The 20,295-nt window shown below is 37.2% G+C and overlaps 1 protein-coding gene across 5 annotated transcripts in view; it reads right to left on the bottom strand.

Annotated features, from left to right (window-relative positions):
* LRBA (LPS responsive beige-like anchor protein) overlaps positions 1-20,295 on the bottom strand; it is a 622,710-nt gene that overhangs the window by 474,101 nt on the left and 128,314 nt on the right. For 4 of the 5 annotated variants that reach the window (XM_036239773.1, XM_036239776.1, XM_036239775.1 and 1 more), the window contains 4 exons: positions 16,914-17,041; positions 16,348-16,455; positions 12,172-12,331; positions 8,126-8,573 (listed from right to left, as the gene is read on the bottom strand). In XM_036239773.1, coding sequence (XP_036095666.1) covers positions 8,126-8,573; positions 12,172-12,331; positions 16,348-16,455; positions 16,914-17,041 — 844 coding nt within the window. Of the gene's footprint in view, positions 1-5,374; positions 5,409-8,125; positions 8,574-12,171; positions 12,332-16,347; positions 16,456-16,913; positions 17,042-20,295 lie in introns of those variants that run through there. The other variant, XM_036239778.1, reaches the window with a different exon arrangement.

Here is a 20,295-nt window from a genome sequence, read left to right as displayed (position 1 = left end):
CCCTTAGCGGGAACCGAACCCGGGTCTCTCTGTACCGCAGGCTGACGCTCTAACCGCTGAGCCAAACCGGCCAGGGCTACAACTTATTTTTAAATGCATCAAAAAATAAGACTGAGTGATGGAAAGAAGGATGGATACATGGAGAATTACATGATGAAGCAAACAGAGCTAACGGCTAACTGTAGAATCTCAGTGATGGGTCTGTAGGTATTCACTGTACAATTCTTTCAACCTCTCTATATGTTTGAACATTTTTATAATGAAATGTGGGAAAACTGGTGACAGAAAAAAGTGTACTACAGATGTCCCATAATATGCACAATCTCTATTTGTCCAAGATGGTATGATTAAAGATAACAAAAGGTCACCCCAATAGATTAAATGAATTAAAAATAATAATTATGACTCAAAAATTTAAATAAAGATAACCAAAGAACTTGACCTCATCTCTAATCCTTTAAACTACTGTCATTAATAATGCTTTCAATCACAAATGATACCTTGTCTTTATTTCGGTTCAATAAATGCTGACTGTCTAAGATCTGTCGTATATCCTCATTCCTGACTGACCGGAAGTGTGGCTTCCTACATGCATTTACGTTTAACCCTGCATTCCTCACATGCTTCTGTAATATGCTGTTATGGTTCTCAAGCATGTGTATTATTTCACAACTCCCACCCTTTGCATATGCTGTTCATCTGTCAAGATGCCTTCCTCTTGGTCCAACCTGCCAACAAGCTTCCTTCTTACCTTTCAAAACTTGCCAAAAGGATCTCCCCAGACTCAACAAGTCAAAGTTCATGATACACTGTTATTTGTGCCGCCACACAATCCTATAATATACACTTATAAATTATTAATAGCTACGACTAAGCACTGACATATGCCAAGAATTATTATTCCATTCTCAAAACAAGCCTAACATACATATTACTTCCATTTTAAAAATTAAAAAGTAAAGGTTGGAAAGGTAAAGGAACTTACCAAAGTAAATGGCCAAATTGCTCTACAAGTCAGTTTGTCTAAACAAGGGCCTCTAATTTAAACTGTTTCCTCATATTGACCTTTTTAAAAGTTATACTGAGATATAATTCACACATCACACAATTCACCAATTTAAAGTATACAAATAAATGGTTTTTAGTATGTTCAGAGTTGTGCAACCATCCCACAATCATATTAACATTTAAACCTAATTCCATATTATAATTGTTTTTTGGTTTTTTTTTTCATTTTTTGTTCATATAGAGTGGGAGGAAGAGGGAGAGAGAGAGAGACATCGACATGAAAGGAACACATCAAGTGGCTGTCACCCGCACAACAAACCAGGGCTGGGGACAAACTGCAACCGAGATACGCGCCCTTAGCAGGAACTGAACCTGGGTCTCTCTAACCGCTGAGCTAAACCGGCCAGGGCTATAATCGTTTATAAACAATAGTAATAAAGTGTCTAAAATGTAAAATTACATATGTACTAATACTAACATACAAAAATATATCCACTCACAAATGGAAAAAGGGGCCTTCTCTAGCCCAGCAATGTATTTAGTACACAGTAGAAAAATAAAGTTAATCAATTTCCAAATACATTGATTCAAGTCATTTCTGATGAAATAACATAATAATGCTTCAACTTTGGGCCATGTAAAAACAAAGAAAATTCAAAGTCATAATAATTCAAATAAAAGGACATTAAGCAGTAGGCAGATTTCACGATATTTTCATTCCCTTTAGCAACTATTTTCATTATTATAAAGTTTCCATGTAAAAAACTAAAATATTCAAAAGGGATTTTAAGCTATCACATGCATCATGAACGTACGTATACATTTAAACTAGTAAAACATGTCCTCACATTTTAAGAAAATCTAGAAATTTAAATGTATCACTATTCAAGATGAATCATGCAAGAACTAAGCATTTCACATTAAAAAAAAAAAAAAAACCACAAAACTGAAAAACACAAAGAAATGCAACATACATTTAACACAATTTTGAGAGCCTATATGCTAAGCCATGTGTGGGGATATTCCTAGCATCATTCTCAAGCTACAGCTTAAGTTTCTACTTAAGAAACAAACTGAAATCCTTGTTAATATTTATAATACAAAAAACTCTGAATTTTTAATATGTGCCATCAATTTTAACAAAGAGCACTTCAAACTCTTTGGCAAAAGGAATTTGGAAGACAGGTCTTTTAGTTATGCAACCTATTGTTCAAAACGTTGTTTTAAAAACCAAATATTAAAGTATTAAATTTTACATATTACAGCTTTTTTCTTTATAAAGTCACTAACTTTAATGAATAATATTTGTGAGACACTATGCTAAGGACATGTATACATTATATATACAAGGTGTCCCCCAAAAATATATATAGGGTGCCTGTAGATCCTATTACATTTTGAAAATGAAATGTATTTTAATAAACACTGGTTTTATAATTATTCAAAGCTGTGTATACATTTTGGGGGGATACCCTATATATTCAACTACCCATGAGTTCAATGCCACATTATCATCCCCATTTTAAAGATGAAAAGGTAATTTTCCTAAAGTTCCACCTAAAAAGAAAGTGTAAACACTGTTTACTTTTTTTTTAAACATGATCTAGGGAGACTTTTGGAAAGTTTCTTTATACTTATTAATAACAGACAAAACACACCAATGTCTGCCAGATCACTAAGGTTCAGAAGTTCCATTTCAGAATCACAGCAGCTTCAAGTATCACAAACTTTCATATAAATGCTATTTTATTTAACATGCAAATAGTTCAGTAAAGGAGAAAAAAAAACATTTTAAACCTAGCACTTCAGTCCCTAAGGATCTAGTTGAAAAGCCAGACAAGCCCTTGAACTTTATCAAGATAAATCCCTGGCATCCACTAATCACCAGAGAGGATCTTCAAATTAGATAAGAGCAAGAATTTTGGCATGGGAATGAACACAAACACCTTGCCATCCAAAAGGCCCACAACCTGGCAGCCTTTCAGCAAGGTTCCACTCATGTAGCTGTTACTCTAAATTTTCCAGCTATTGCTTGAGAGTTGATAATTCTTAAGATATGAGGAGAGTTGTGATTTCTGACACAGCATTCCAGAGATAAATACACGATCAGAGGGATGCTTTGAAATTCCCAAAGATATTCCACTGGTCTACAGCTGCATGAAAAGAGTTTTCAAAAGGTGTCTCTTGCTAAGAAAAAGAAGGGGAAACATAGAGCAGTTGGCTTGCCATCAGACAATATGTTAAATGCATACCAGACATGTAAGTTCCAAATAACATCCTGAAAAATGCTATCACCAAAAATCCCGTTTCAACAAACCCCTTAATATGCATTACCTAAGCATGGTTTCCTAAGTAAGTGTCATAACCTACTCACAGAAGGTATCACGAAGGCATAGTTTACGTTCTACACTATTTAAAAAGAAATACATGCCAAAATATATAAAATTTGGGACATTTATAAGAGAATAACTTTCTTTAACTATATTAGTAAGATATATCAAATTTTAAAATCTACTCTCAATCATTTCTAAGTACTCAAATTAAGATTAATACAAATTTAAACAAATTATAAAAATTGAGAATATTTTAAAAACCTGATCATTTACACCTTTCGCCTTTTCCCACCACCAAAATATAGCCATTGTTAACAGTTTGATGTATACTTTTTGAGGCACATGTAAACTTATTTATCTATTTGTTTAAAATATCATAAATTCCAAACTATTTTGTACACTGCTTTTTACATTAATAACATATCTTAAGTATAATTTTACATCAATCGATAGTGTTCTGCTTTTATCTCTTTAATGGATGTATAGTATCCACTATGTATAGAAAACATCACCAATCCCTCATAGGTCAGCAAGTATGTTTGCACTGCACAGCCAAACGACAAGGTCTAGAATGAGTTCAAATCCTAGCTCCACCATTTATTAGCATGAGCAGGAAAAGCAACTTAATTTCCCCCTGCCTTAGTTTCTTCGACGGTAAACAAAGGATGAAAATAGGATCTAGCCATCTACCTACCTACTTATCTAAAAACTGCATTGTGAATACAACTTCATAGAGTAAAAGCTTGACAGGTCTTAGCTTAATAATGAAATTCCTCTTGCAGAAAACATTTTATAGTTGTGTAAACCTTTTGTATAAACTTCTAGAAATATATTAAGTTTACATATTTTAAATTTTAATTAATAGACCCATTTGTCCCTCAAATATATTTTATCAATATGCCCTCTCTCAGCAACAATATTAAAATGTTTCTTTATACCCTCATTAACTCTAGGTTATCATCTTTTAAGTCTCTGCAAATTTAAGCAGAAAAAAGTATCTTATGGTTATTTTAATATTTATCTTCATTATTAGTGGTATAAATCATCTTTACATATTTGAATATTAACAGTATTTCTCTTCTTACATGAATTGTCTGTTCCTGTCATTTGTCAACATTTCTAGCAGATAAGTCATTTTATTGATTGGTTAGCATATCAATCTATATATATACTGGGAATATAATCCTTTTATCTGTAACATGTACCTTAAATATTTAGTGTCTATATGTATACAGATACACCTAACAGAAAGCAGCAGTAACTAAATGGCTCATTAGATATTTAATAACTAAGTGTTTTTTTTTTGTTTTTTTATCCTCATCCGAGGACATTTTTCCATTTTTTGTTCATATAGAATGGGAGGGAGAGAGAGGAAGAGAGTGAGAGAGGTAAACATTGCCGTGAAAGGGACACATCAAGTGACTATCTCCCACACGACCCAACCAGGGCCGGGGACAAACTGCAACCAAGGTACAAGCCCTTAGCGGGAATTGAACCCGGGTCACTCTGAACCGCTGAGCCAGACCGGCCAGGGCTAAGTTTTTTGAGTTTTTTTTTAATGCTAACCTGAGGATACGTTTATTGATTATAGAGAGAAAGGAAAGAAGTGGAGGTTGGAGGGAGAGGGAGAGGGAGGGAGGGAGAGAGGGAGGGAGTGAAAGAAATATCAACCGGTTGCCTCTTGTACTCTCAGATCCAGTCCTGACTGGAGATCAAACCCACAACCTAGGTATGTCCCCTGACCAGGAACTGAACCCACGACCTGGACAATGCTCCAACTAACTGAGCCATACCAGCCAAGGCTAAGTTTTTATTTATTGAGTAATTTCTACATGCTAAGTACTATAGAATACTATCTCTTCAATATCATTTCATATCAATACATATTGTTCTGCTTTTTTATTTTCACGGTTGTATAGTATTACACAATTTAAAGATAAGGAAACTGAGCCCTGGCCAGTTTGGCTCAGCGGTTAGAGTGTCGGCCTGCGGTCCAGAGAGACCCGGATTCGGTTCCCGCTAAGGGCACGTACCTTGGTTGCAGTTTGTCCCTGGCCCTGGTTGGTCGTGCAGGTAGCAGCTACTCGATGTGTCCCTTTCACATTGATGTTTCTCCCTCTCTCTCTGTTCCTCTCTCTCCCTCCCACTGTACCTGAACAAAAAATGGAAAAATGTCCTCGGGTGAGGATAAAAAATAATAATAATATTAATAATAGTAATAAAGATAAGGAAACTGAGGCTTGGGAGGATGAGGTAACCTGTCCAAATTCACTAATGAATGATACAGCCAGAACTCAAACTCAGTTTTGTCTGCTTACTAAAGTCAATATTTTAATTCCTATATTATAAAGCCTATTTTTAAAAAAGAAAGAAAAATACATTTGAATCTGGCACCAATTTATATACCAATGCTCTGTTCTTCTGGAATCTAGACTGTCAATCTCATCTCCCCAGGACACTGACCTAAAACTTTCAACAGGGGTAGAGGGGATAAGATGACAAAGGATGATGGCAAAAAGATTCTCCATTAAAATTATATACTCCTTGTCTTCTTTCAGAGCATCTAATTAGCATAAATAATTTCATCCACCTTGGGTGTCTAATGTGCCAACACACAGAAAATCTGAAGTAGAAAACTAGAAGATGAGATGAAATAAATAGAACAGGCGACACAAAGAAATAAACAACACCCAGATAAAGGGACATTATGATCAGAATATATCAAAAGAAAACAGAAGCCCACTGTAATGGAATACCACTGGCCAAATCAAAAAATTTTAAAAAATTTTTATTGTTAACACTATTGCAGATGTCCCCCACTTTTTCCCCTTTGCCCACCTCCACACAGCCCCCAGCCCCCTAAACCCCAGCCTTGACTACACTATTGTCTGTGTGCATGGGCTAAGCATATACATTTTTCAACTAATCTCTTCACCTTCCTTCATCCAGTCTCCCCCAACCCCCTCCCCTCTGACAGCTGTCAGTCTGTTCCATGTATCTATCTATGCTTCCGGTTCTACTTTGTTTATCAGTTTATTTTGTTCATTAGACTCCACATATTAGTGAGATCATATGGTATTAGTCTTTCTCTACTGGCTTATTTCACCTAGCATAATAATCTCAAGTTTCACCCATGCTGTCGCAAAGGATAAGAATTCCTTCTTTTTTATGGCCACATAGTATTCCATTGTGTAAAGGTACCACTGCCTTTTTTTTTTTTTTTTTTTTTTTATCCTCACCTGGGGATTGCATTCATCTTCAGCTAGAGCGAGAGGGAGAGAGGAAGGAAGAGAGAGAGAGAAACATCGATGTGAGAGACACACATCGACTAGCTGCCACGCACACGACCCCAGCTGGGGCCAGGGACAAACTGCAACCAAGGTACGTGCCCTGAGCGGGAACCGAACCCAGGTCTCTCTGGACCATAGGCTGATGTTCTAACTGCTGAGCCAAACCAGCCAGGGCAAGGTACCACTGCTTTTCATCCATTCATCTACTAATGTACACTTAGGCTGTTTCCAGATCTTGGCTATTGTAAATAATGCTCAAATCAAAGACAATATGAACATCAACATAAATAACAACAAATTATAACCCAGTGAATAAAATAGGAAACCATAAGGCCATATAATAAACTGAATGCATTTGATGTGGATGACAGAGTTTGAGAGTAGTACCTCTTCACATGGAGTACCTTAACTGTGGAGAAAGCTACAAAATACCATTTTAATAAATATTCAGAATGAACATTTTCAGTAATGAGATAAAACCATGTGCCACATGTTAGAATGCAAGAACAAATAATGCCACTTCTGAGAATTACTGCCAAAAAGATGCATTAACTTGATGTAATTCCAAGGAAACATTAGACAAATCTAAACCGAGATGCAGCCTACAAAACACATGTGCTATTGTCTTCGAAAGTAGCAAGATCATTAAATTCAAGGGAAGAGTAAAGAACTATTCATCCAGATCAAAGGAAAATAAAGAGATACAACTGGATCCTTCTACTATAAAGGGCATTACTGAGACAATTATTAAAACTAGAAAATTATTTGAAAATTAGAAGATGTTTTTATCAATGTGAATTTTCTTCTTTTGATTAATGTATTGAGGTTATACAGAAAATATACAATAAAATATTCAAAGGGGATGGAGTATTAGGCAAATGTCCTTCAAATGACTTAGGAAAAATAAAAGTTCGTTTAAAATTAAGAGCTTGTTTCCAAATAAAAATACTGGTTTTTGTAAAGAATATGTTTAATAACCAACACATACATGTCTCATATATAGAATTTCAGAAAATTTAATACAATATAAGAAAAAAAAATGTCAGGCAAATTAGCACATCGTTTCCTAGGGCTGCAGAACCAATCGAGTCAGGAATCCATAGCTTTCTCAAGTTGTCAGGACTCTGAACACCTTGCTAAATTCCTGAGTCTGCTGGAATCCACAGATGGCCACTTTTTTTAAAGGCTGGCATAGTGCTGAGAGCAAAGGTGTGAAAGGTAGCCATTTTAAGTACAGGTGACTTCTAAGTTGTAACAAACAAAAAAGTTATTTAACATATAACTTGCCAATGTAATATTAAAATTATTTGTAAATCATCGTATTTATAGTATTGATAAATAAAATTCTGAAATGGTAAACAAATCATACAACAAAAATATCCTTGTAATTTTTACAAACTAAATCAAAACATCTATAATTAAATTCCTGTTACCCTTTAAATCTTAACAATTTATAAATATAAGCATACAAAGACCAACAGCTAGTTACAGTACCTGTCAAAAGATCTGAACTGCACAGGCTGTTCCACAGAGAGATCACCCAGAGCTCCGAGGCAGGGTGGTGGCAGGAGGGCAGGATCCACTGTGACTCCATCTGCTGGGATGTTAACCAAGCTTCGGAGGATGTCCTTTACATTGACATTTTTTGAAACTGGAAGTGATGGTGCAGCCTTGTTATCCAACTCGTTTCCTCCATCATTTTTGTTTTCCTGGGGTTTATTGACTTCTAAAGAAAGAGTGCACAGCACCTCACTGATTGCATCTGGACCTGCACTGACACTCGGTGGTGCTCGAGGAGAAGCTACATCCACGTTGCTTCCTAAGCCAGTGGCTGTTTCGTCCCCAATGCCCGAGTCCTTCCTTCGAGCAGATGATGTGATTTCAGATTCCTCCACTGATGCTGAAGTTAATGGACTGGATGCTGCTGGTGTGTTTTCTACATCTTACCCAGAAAACAGAAAAAAAATACAAATAAAAAAAATTTAGAACCAATTTTAAAATATAAAATCTAAGGCACGTTCTAAAAGGAAAAAATAAATTACATAATCTATGAAATGTACTGAGTTAATGCACCTATAGTAAAATTAAATGGTATAATAAAATAATAAAAACAATAAATAATAATTAAAAAAATACCTGAGAAAACCCTCCAAACTAAACATGACATAACAATGGAGAGCAATGCAAGGTTGAAAACCACTGGCCTACATGAGAAAGTCCAAAATCCTTAGGATAAGGTACTGGGCTCTTCAATAATGTAAGTGCACTACAATGTAAACTTCATCAGGGCTGGGAATTTGTCTTCTCTAACACTTCTTCTCCAGCACCTATAATTATGCCTGAACCTTACACAATGCCTGGAAAGTAGCAGATGGTCAATAAATATTTAGATGACTATTCATTTCCAACTTTATCTCCTGCTACTCATGCCATCACACATTATACCTACAACACCAAATTACCCACAGTCGCTTAACATGAGACAAAGTTCTGGGCTTCTATGCCTTTATACATTGCCATTTCTTTGAACAGTAACCCCTAGACCTCTACCTCAAACATGGTTTCTACCACAAGAAAGCTTGTTATTCCTCCTATATGCATGAATAATTCAATGATCCCCAAAATCTAGTTCAACAAGGAGCATCACCGTTTCTCTCTGTTTGACTTTCATTTCTTCCAATCAGGTGGTTCACTGCATTCCAACAAAAATGCTGCATCTTTCCAATGGTCACCAAAAACCTCCATCCTGCTAAATGGTCAGTTCTCAGTTCTAATAGCATTTGGCAAAGCAGCAACTGATTATTCCCTCCAACTTGACAATACTTTTTCATATGGCTCACACAGCACCGTGCTTTTCTGGTTTTTCATCTACCACCTCACTGGTTGTTCCTTCTTAAGTTCCGTAACTCCTTCTCCCTGGTTTCTTAAGTTAGAGGAACTCAGTACTCAGTCCTTATTCCTCTTCTCTCTCTTTTTTTTTTTTTTTTTAATCCTCACCAGAGGACATTTTTCCATTTTTTGTTCAGGTAGAGTGGGAGGGAGAGAGAGGAACAGAGAGAGAGAGAGAAACATCGATGTGAAAGGGACACATCAAGTGGCTGCCACCCGCACAACCGACCAGGGCCGGGGACAAACTGCAACCAAGGTACGTGCCCTTAGCGGGAACCGAACCCGGGTCTCTCAGGTCCACAGGCTGACGCTCTAACCGCTGAGCCAAACCGGCCAGGGCTTCCTCTTCTCTCTTAATGGTTATTCCCTTAATGGTCTCATTCAACCTCAAAGTTTTAAATATATTTTAAAAACAGAACCTCGCGCCCTGGCCGGTTTGGCTCAGCGGTTAGAGCGTCGGCCCGCAGACCGGAGAGTCCCGGGTTCGGTTCCCACTAAGGGCACGTACCTTGGTTGCAATTTGTCCCCGACCCTGGTTGGGGTTGTGTGGGTGGCAACCACTCGATGTGTCTCTCTCACGTCGATGTTTCTCTCTCTCTCTTCCCACCTCTCTCCCTCCTGTGCTATCTGAAGATAAATGCAAAAATGTCCTTGAGTGAGGATAAAAAAAAACAAAACAGAACCTCAGACTATTATACATAACTGCCTACTCTACATCTTCTATATCTAAAAGCCTCCAGCTGAAAATTGAATTTACCTTTCCCTAAACATGTTTCACCTCCAATCTATCCAAATGCACCTTTTAATATTCACACCTTTGAGCAGTCCTTGAATCTGGGCTGAGGCCTGACTTATTTAAACCAGTAGAATGAGGGAGAAGTAGCAACAGACAGTTGTGCGCAAGCTTTAATAAGGTCTGGCAGATGGTGCAATCTAAGAATTACTGAATTATCTCCATGAGCAATCTGGCTACCTTGCTGGAGAAAACACGTAGAGAGACCATAAGAAGAGATAGAGGCCCTCCAAACTAACGGAGAGAAACCAAGAAATTCAGCTGAGAACAGGTATCAAGGGCCCAGACACATACCCTAGCTGAGCCATTTCAGTCAATCAGCCTCAGCTCTTGGGGCCATCCTCACTGAGGCACTAGATGGATGAGTAGAAAAGCCATTTCAGACTTCCCAAACCCATCAAATATCATCTGGAGCAGGGCTGAATCATCCCCACTGTGCCCTGTCCAAACCAAATTCACAGAAACATGACGGTAAGACTGAAAGAGTTGTGGTTCCAGTCACTAAGCTTCAATGTAATGTGTCACACAGCAGTACATAACTACACCACTGGGTTTTCCTTGCCTTCTAGGGTGTATTCTCAACATGGAATCCTACATATAACTTTTAAAAACATAAGTTAGCCCAGCCAATGTGGCTCAGTGGTTGAGCGTCATCCCATGGACCAAGAAGTCACTGGTTCGAATCCCAGTCAGGGCACATGCTGAGTTCCAGGCTCCGTCACCAGTAGGGGGCATGCAGGAGGCAGCCAATCCATGTTTCTTTCTCACATCCATATTTCTTTCTCTCTCCCTCTTCCTTTCTCTCTCACTAAAAATCAATAAAAACATATTTTTAAAAACACACACACACACAAGTCAGTTGTGCCCTGGCCAGTGTGGCTCAGTAGAGAGAGCACTGGCCCTCACACTGAAGTATCACAGGTTCAACTCATAGTCAAGGGCATATACCTGGGTTGCAAGCTCGATCCACCCTGGTCAGGACATAGGCGGGAGGCAACCAACCCGTGTCTCTCCCCAACTAATATTCTCTCACCCCTCGCTCCTGTCCTTCACTTCCAGTCTCTAAAAGTCAGTGGAAAAAATATCCTCTGGTGAGGATTAACAAAAAAATAAAAAATCCTAAGTCAACTGTAACTCCTATACTCAAAACCCTCCAATAATTCCTCCTTTTCCTTAGAGCAAATATCCACACTCCATTTCTCCTGATTATATTCCTGATATATTTGTTAGACATTTTTTTTCCTAGTACTTATCACCTCCTAAAATATTCTACAGTTTATTTATTACATGTTCTTATTTTCTATCTCCTCTCACTAGTATATAAGATCCATGAGGGAAGGCTTTTTTTTCCTCTTTTGTCCATGAATATACCCAAGTACCTAGTAGGTTCCAAATGAATATTTATTGAATAGAAAAATAGCCTCCAATGGGTGGTAGGTATACCTCTAACTGCAATAGCTGCTTCTCTTCTCTACCTATACATCTTAACTGGCAGCTGCTTCTATAACTCCAATTATTACAGTTACTTAACAAATCTGTCTCTTATAGAAAAATATGAGTTATTAATTCTTCACAACTAATATTTAGATGAACAAAAATGTCTAATACTTTACTTGCGAAGGACAACATCTCATTTTTTAATCAAATGGCTCATTTAAAGAAGAGAAATAATATCCCAGTTGCAACTAACATCATGGTACTCAAAATAAAGTAAAATATTTAGTTATTCATAAAAATAAGCATATGCTCTCTTTGTATAAAAATGGATTTAAATTTCAGATTCAATATTTAAACTACTATAAGTAGTTAACATTTTACATGAACTCTGGATACCAGAAAATAAAATACAGACACTTACCAGGAAGTGATAAAGTCCCACTTTCACTAACAGTTTCCTTGAACGGCTTGCTACGCCTTTCATTCTGAGGTTCCAAAATGTCTCTGTACTTCGAGACCATAAGAACAGAAATAAAGTACACAACTGCCAAGGCTAAAAATTGAGCTTGTTTGCTATCCTCCTGGGGGAAAATAAAAGGAGCTGATCATGCCACTATTAAATAAGGTTGTCTTAATTTTATTTCACATGACAATATTTAAATGTAAAACATGAATATGAAGAAAATAACAAACTCAACTGAGCAAAAAGCAAAGGTTTTTGGAAAAATGCCTGTGAATAAGGGGTTTTATGATTACGAAACATGGAAAGAAAAAAAGCTGGCTCATTTTTTAAAATTCAATAATTCATTCTGAAGAGGTATGTCTTAATATGCATTATCAGATTATTCATATAGTAATTATCATTATATATTAATAACTATTGTCTTTTTTTGTTGTTGTTTGTTCAGGTAGAGTGGGAGGGAGAGAGAGGAACAGAGAGAGAGAGAGAAACATCGATGTGAAAGGGACACATCGAGTGGCTGCCACCCGCACAACCGACCACGGCCGGGGACAAACTGCAACCGAGGTACATGCCCTTTAGCGGGAACCGAACCCGGGTCTCTCAGGACCGCAGGCCGACGCTCTAACCGCTGAACCAAACCGGCCAGGGCAATAACTATTGTCTTAATTATCATTATATATTAATAACTATTGTCTAATCATAATTAAAATACATAAAATAATAAAACAGTTTTCCTGAAAGACAAATATTCAAGAGAAAATAAGTAAGACTATCAGATGCCACAGGAATTCTTAAGAGTATTTTAACTAGTATAGACAACCAACTTTCAGAATTGAAATACAGTGTCCACAAAAAAGAAAAAAGAAAAAATTAGATTGACCTGAAAAAGAGGTTCAGGTTTCATCCTGAACTCTCGAGTTCACCTACATATCTGTCCCTCAATAACTTCTTCACCTTCAAACTCCCCATCTTCAAAGGGCTCCTCAACACATCACTATTTAATAACTTTTCAAAATAGATTTGAACTTAATTAATTTAAAAGAAAAACTCAGCCCTAGCCAGTTTTGCTCAGCAGTTAGAGCGACGGCCTGCGGTCCAGAGAGACCTGGGTTTGGTTTCCGCTAAGGGCATGTACCTTGGTTGCAGTTTGTCCCCAGCCCTGGTTGGTCATGTGGGTGGCAACCACTCGATATGTCTCTTTCACATGGATGTTTCTCTCTCTCTCTCTTCCTCCCACTCTACCTGAACAAAAAATGGAAAAATGTCTTCGGGTGAGGATTAAAAAAAAAAAAGAAAAACTCAAACTATCCAACAAACCCTGAAAAAAAAATTGTTTTTTATCGTCACCCGAGGACATTTTGTTTTTTCGATATTTTGTTCAGATTGAGTGGGAGGGAGAGAGAGAGAGAGAAACATCGATGTGAAAGGAACATATCGAGTGGTTGCCACCCACACGACCCAACCAGGGCCAGGGACAAACTGCAACCAAGGTACATGCCCTTAGCAAGAACCGAACCTGGGTCTCTCTGGACCGCAGGCCGACGCTCTAACCGCTGACCCAAACCAACCAGTGCCAAATCCTGAAAATCAAAGGTATTTTGAGTAGCAGGCAAATATAGGATAAGGAAACAAGATTGTTGAATAGGAGATAAATAAATGAAAACAAATGATACAAGTGAAACAAAAATTTAATAACTAATGTCAAAAGTTTTCGATACATTCAATTTCAAGGAAAAAATGAAATATCATGCTCTATCTGATCATAAGCACTTGATACAATAAGACGTATTTGTAATCTGACAAGAACCTATGGTGCTCTTTAGGTTTTTGTGTAAGAAGTTGTTAGTCTTGATGGAAAAGATAAATGAACATTTTTTCCTTTTTTATTAACCATCCCTTTTCTCTGGACATGCCTGTGTTCCTCTGCCACACAATCCTGCCATCTATTATAATAACGACTGCTAATGAAATCAACATTAAAAATGCAGACACATAACTTACTTGGTCTTAACTTCTTATTCTGTTATAAATTATTTATGCCTATCTATATCCTTATTTAGCCCACTAATATGTTCAATGTTTACTAACTAAACCCTTGAAATAAATTGTAGCTGTCATTTACTGGCTATTTACTGTGAGCCAGGCACTGTGCTATGTACTTCATATACATTCCTTAATCTCTCTGAACAAGGTAAAGATAGAGAAGTAATTTACCTAAGGCCATATAGTAAGTGAAAAAGCAAATGTAAACTCAGATTAGAGTGATTAAATACTTTGCTCTTAACCCCAGGGCTATAATTTCTTTATATCCCCAATCTTAGGTCATTTCCTTTTACATCAAAGTTTGCTTTTGCTAGAGGGAGACTCTGAGATAAAATTTGGAAAACAGAAACTTGTCTCTTTGCTAAAACTTTTATCAGGTGATTATATAACTTTTCTAATTACAAAAAAAAATTAAAATTATTTATAACTTTTAAGTAATGACAATATAGACAGAGGAAATAGTCTAATTCTCTGTCCAAATGTCAATATAATAACTTGTTAGAAAATTCCAAGAAGCCTGATCATTCAGAGCCAGGGTGAGGAGCTTTGATTTTTAGTGCTATGAGAAGACATTAGAGAATTTTTAAAGCAAAAGAGTTATATCATCTATTCTAGATTTTTATAAATTACTCTAGGATATACAAAGTTAGGGGGCACGAGAAAAAGAATGGGAAGAGAAGGAAGCAGCAATATTTGGTCCCAAAATAAACCACAATCAGTGAGTTCTGAAAAAACATAACTTGATGGTTTCTTGATTAAAGAAATAACAGCAGCTACCAAAAAGAAAAAAAAAATTTTTTGAGATTTGGGAAGGCAGTATAATCAATGGTTAAGACTGAAATATCAAGAATCAGATTCCCCAGGTCCTTTACCCACTTCCACCTTTTACTACTTGTGTGATCTTCAACAGTTATTTAACCTAATACTGCTGTCTTGCTCATAGAATTATTGTGTGAATTAAATGAGATAATACATTAGAGCATCCAGTTCTATGCTTAATACACACTACGTGTTCAGTAACTATTAACTATACTATTAACGAATTGTATATGTGTATAAAACTTAGTGTAGAACTCAAGAGAGGACTAAAACACTAGAGGGGAGAAAATTAAAAACTAAAGTTATAAAGCTTATACAATACATATGTAATACACAGCATCCAATACTTAACACACAGTAATTATTCAATATATGTTATCTATTGACAATATTCCAAATCCCGGTGAGAAGGATTACAAATAATTTTTATTTTCATATTTGTACTTTCTTATATGACTACAATTTCTATATGCAACTTGGCCATACCATATATCAAAATCAGCTAAAACAAAACTTTTTAATCTTTAAAAAATACCACTATATCATAGTTATATTCCTTAGAGGGAAAATATCCAATATTCAGTAAAATAATAGGCCATTCAGAATTTCACTCCATTCAGAGCATGAATTCTGGACTTAAGACTGCTGGCCGGCCTGGCCAGTGTGGCTCAGTGGTCAAGCATCAACCCATGCACCAAGAGGTTACTGGTTCAATTCCCGGGCAGGACACATGCCTGGGTTGTGAGCTCCATCCCCAGTAGGGGGGGCATGCAGGAGGCAGCCAACCAATGTTCTCTCTCATCGATGTTTCTATCACTCTCTACCTCTCCCTTCCTCTCTCTCTAAACATCAATAAAGAAAAAAAAATTTTTTTTAAAGACTCCTGGGTCTGAATCTTATCATTTATTGGTTCCATTAGCTTGAACAAGTTACTCAAGCTCTCTGTGCCTCAGATTCCTCATTTATAAAATGAAATTACAAAAGTACCCAATTCAAGAAGTTGTTGGACTTAATGAGTATAAGCGAAGCACTTACAGTGCTTACTAATGTTATTCTTCTTAGTATCATTACTCTTCTATACTAGCTCCATTTATATAAATAATACTTTTCAATATTCTATGATTCTAAAATCATCACCAAAAAACTGGTTTCTAAGGCTTCTTCTCTCTACTCAACTATTTTATATCACAAAGTTTTCTTTCTCATTACTCTGGGCCTTGGAGAAAACACGTATTAGCCAAGAGAGTTCATGAAAGAAATACTGTAACTTACGATGTCTCTGAAGACAACTGCCCTAAGCCGATTAATATCCATGTCTTGTAGGAGCCTGTCAAAATCTCTCACTGGAGATATACCACCAGTTACCATGTCCACTGGACTCTAAGATAAAAAAAAAAAAATGTATATATACACAGAGATTTTAAAAAATAAACACAATATTCCAGAAACAAGGAAAAACTTGTTTTTCCTACTTCTTTCTCTTCTTTTATTTTGGATGCTGGGTTAGAGGTGGGGGGTGTAGAAGGGAGCCATGAAGGAAAAGACAAACTGCGTGCTCACTCACCAAGAACATGAAATACAAATGGACATATTTGAAGGGGAAAGGTATCATAGACACAAGAAAAGTAAACATTTGGAAAAGCAGACAAAATTAAGTATAGGCAAATCTTTACTGTATATTGAAACACAAACATTTGAATGTTATGTCCACAGACTAAAATAACTATTTTAGGACCTCTGTCAGATTTATTTAACTTTACATTGAAATGAACAAATAAAGTTAAGACCATAAGCGTAAAATAAGAGTGTGTCTTTTTATTTAATGATTCTTACGTCACCTTTGCTGCAGATTTCCCCATGGGAATCAGGCTGTGCATTGCTTTCTGGCCTTTGGCTGCATCTCCTCTCGTTTTCAGTTGTGAATGCTGCTGACACTCTAAGCAATTCCTGACTGCCACTGCACATACTGTTATTTATTTTAAGGAAAAGATTTGGAAGAAGAGAAAATTATATTTAAGATTATGGAACTGATAAAAATCACCTACTCGATACAATTTATACAGACTTCATTTGAAGCAGATTACCTTCAGCAGAGTCCTGAAATGTCCCTGGACTTTCTCACCTGCTGGTTGTTTTCTGACTTTGGTAGGACTTTGCTAGGAGAGATCAGTTCAAGAACCTTAACAGGCTACTGTTTTTTAGATCTCACCTAATCTACTGGCAGTGATATTTTATTAAGAAAAATATAGGAAAACAGAGCAAGAAAGAGAGGTGCAAGGAAACAAAGAGCAAATCACATAAACTAGTCCTTGACAATGACTTTCTAGTACCTGTATTGAAGTAAGTTAACTGGAAACCTGCATGTTTTTCTGCTAATGTATTATTACAGCATGATATTAACAGGGTTTATACGGTCTACATTTTACTGGCTTTCATTAACAGTTTAAAAGGTGAAAAACAGAAAAGAGATTGTGATTACTATACAGTCCAAACTTACTTCTGTAAACATCTCAACAGCTACTTAGAAATTAATTTTGAATTTTAAACGATGAATTAGGTAATGTACAATTGACAATTAATTACTTAACATCACATAATCATCTCAACTCCCATCCAGATCAGTAACACTCAAGGTATCTGATCAAAACAAGAGTGAGAGAGCAAAAATTAGGAATAAAACAGCCCTGGTCAGGTGGCTCAGTTGGCTGGAGTGTCATCCCATACACCAAAAGGTTGCAGGTTCAATCCCCGTTTGGGGTGTGTATGGGAGGCAACCAATCAATGTTTCTCTCTCTCTCAAAAAAAATCAACAGAACATATCCTTGGGTGAGGATAAGAAGAAAATTAGGAACAAAACAGTAAACTTAAGTGGGGACTTTAAGAACCACCAGACTACCATATGGCTACAGACAAAGAATTGAGAAAGAGAAGCATTCAGAAAGGTGTTAGAAGTGAGCAACAAAAGTTGGGGAAAAGGAGGGAAAGGAGGCAAAGGAGGGAGAGAGCAAGAAAGGAAGGGAGAATATGGAATACAACTCTTGTCAAATTTGGAATCAGGCCCAGGAAAATACCTTTTCTACAACTCTTGCCACAGGTTGTATAAAATCAAGTTTGGGTCGGCATTAACAAGTTTAAAACTATACAAAACTGCCCAGCGTCAGTCAGTCTCAGGAGTACAGGTTCATCTTAGTGTTGCCCTCTTACTTTCTTTCCCCGTCCTCAAGGAAGAACAGGAAAGAAACCAGGGATCAAAACATTGAGATTGCCCTGGCCGGTTTGGCTCAGCGGTTAGAGCATTGGCCTGCGGTCTGCAGAGACCTGGGTTCGGTTCCCGCTAAGGGCACGTACCTTGGTTGCAGTTTGTCCCCGGCCCTGGTTGGGTCATGTGGGTGGCAACCACTCGATGTGTCCCTTTCACATCAATGTTTCGCGCTCTCTCTCTCTCTCCCTCCCACTCTATCTGAACAAAATATTTTTTAAAAAAATAGCCCTGGCCGGTTTGGCTCAGCAGTTAGAGCGTCGGCCTGCGGTCCGGAAAGACCCGGGTTCGGTTCCCGCTAAGGGCACGTACTTCGGTTGCAGTTTGTCCCCGGCCCTGGTTGGTCGTGTGGGTGGCAGCCACTCGATGTGTCCCTTCACGTCGATGTTTCTCTCTCTCTCCCTTCCTCTCTCTCCCTCCCACTCTATCTGTACAAAAAGTGGAAAAATATCCTCGGGTGAGGATAAAAAAAAAAAAAAAAAAATAGCCCTGGCCGGTTTGGCTCAGCAGTTAGAGCGTCGGCCTGCGGTCCGGAGAGACCCGGGTTCGGTTCCCGCTAAGGGCATGTACCTCGGTTGCAGTTTGTCCCCGGCCCTGGTTGGTCGTGCGGGTGGCAGCCACACGATGTGTCCCTTTCACATCGATGTTTCTCTCTCTCTCTCCCTCCTGCTCTATCTGAACAAAGAATGAAAAAGTGTCCTCGGGTGAGGATAAAAAAAAAAAAAAAAATGTCCTCAGGTGAGGATTTAAAAAAAACAAAACAAAAAACAAACATTGGGATTATTTACCAAGCTTACCATACTCTACCAAATGATCTTGGACAAGTTACTTTCTGAATCTCATTTCCATATATATGAAGAGGTGGTGCTGGGGTAGATTAAATTTTCCTCTACAGCTACAAAAATGAGGGCAATACAGTCAGTATTCCCTAGCTTCCAAATATAATGTTTCTTCAATAAAGCACTGCTAGTACTTTTTAGCAAAGTGGAAAGATATTTTAAATGGCATAAACAAAAGCAATGGAGTCTAAATATATTTAATTATATTACTAACAAAAAGTTTAAGGAAGTATACTATAACAGAGAAAGTAGGAAGCAAACTACTGTATTCACATTTCAACCTCCCCAATTAAACATTGTGAATTTTGTTAAGTTTCCCATTTTCTCTGATCTCAACTTTCATCACAAATAAAAATTTTTAAAAAAAGAATACGATTGCTGACTCATTGTGAAAATCAGCAATGACAAATTACAGTCATCAATAACTGATAGCTTGTTTTGAATCTTTCTTAAAAGTTTTAAACTCTCTAAAAATTGTTCTACTAAGTTCTTCTAAAGCATCCTAAGTTTTAAAAGTACTCTAAATAGCATTCTGAGTAAAAATAATAATTGTACCAAAAAAGACTAAGTACAAGTGTATCTCAGTTTATGTAACACAGTCTTACTAAATATGGGGAAATATTTCATTAATTAGACTTTCTACTTTTTTGTTTTTAATCCTCACTCAAGGATATTTTTCTATTTATTTTCAGATAGAGAGGGAGAGAGGGAGGGAGGGAGGGAGGGAGAGAGGAAGGGAGGGAGGGAGGGAAAGAAAGAGAGAGAAAAACATCGATGTGATAGAGCCACATCGACTGGTTGCCTCCCAGACTGGTTGCCTCCCACAGGACCCCAACCAGGGCCAAGAATGATTCGCAACCAAGGTACATGTCTTTGACCAAAATCAAACCTGCGACTCATTGGTCTGTGGGCCGACACTCTAACCACTGAACCAAACTGGCCAGCACTAGACTTTCCACTTCTAATGTTATATTTTCATAGGTGCCTTCTTTCCAATCTGTCTACATAAGCCATAGCTTGTAATGGTTTTGCTTCCAATTTCTGGTCCCCTTCTCTCCACCTACTCTCTCCATTTAATAAGCAAATCATTAGCAAAGTCTCAGTATTTATAACTTGACACAG

Source organism: Molossus molossus, unplaced genomic scaffold (genome assembly GCF_014108415.1).
Source record: "Molossus molossus isolate mMolMol1 unplaced genomic scaffold, mMolMol1.p scaffold_m16_p_4, whole genome shotgun sequence".
NCBI lineage: Eukaryota > Metazoa > Chordata > Mammalia > Chiroptera > Molossidae > Molossus > Molossus molossus.
Note: the sequence above shows the minus strand (reverse complement) of the source record. Positions and strands in the feature narration are given on the sequence as shown.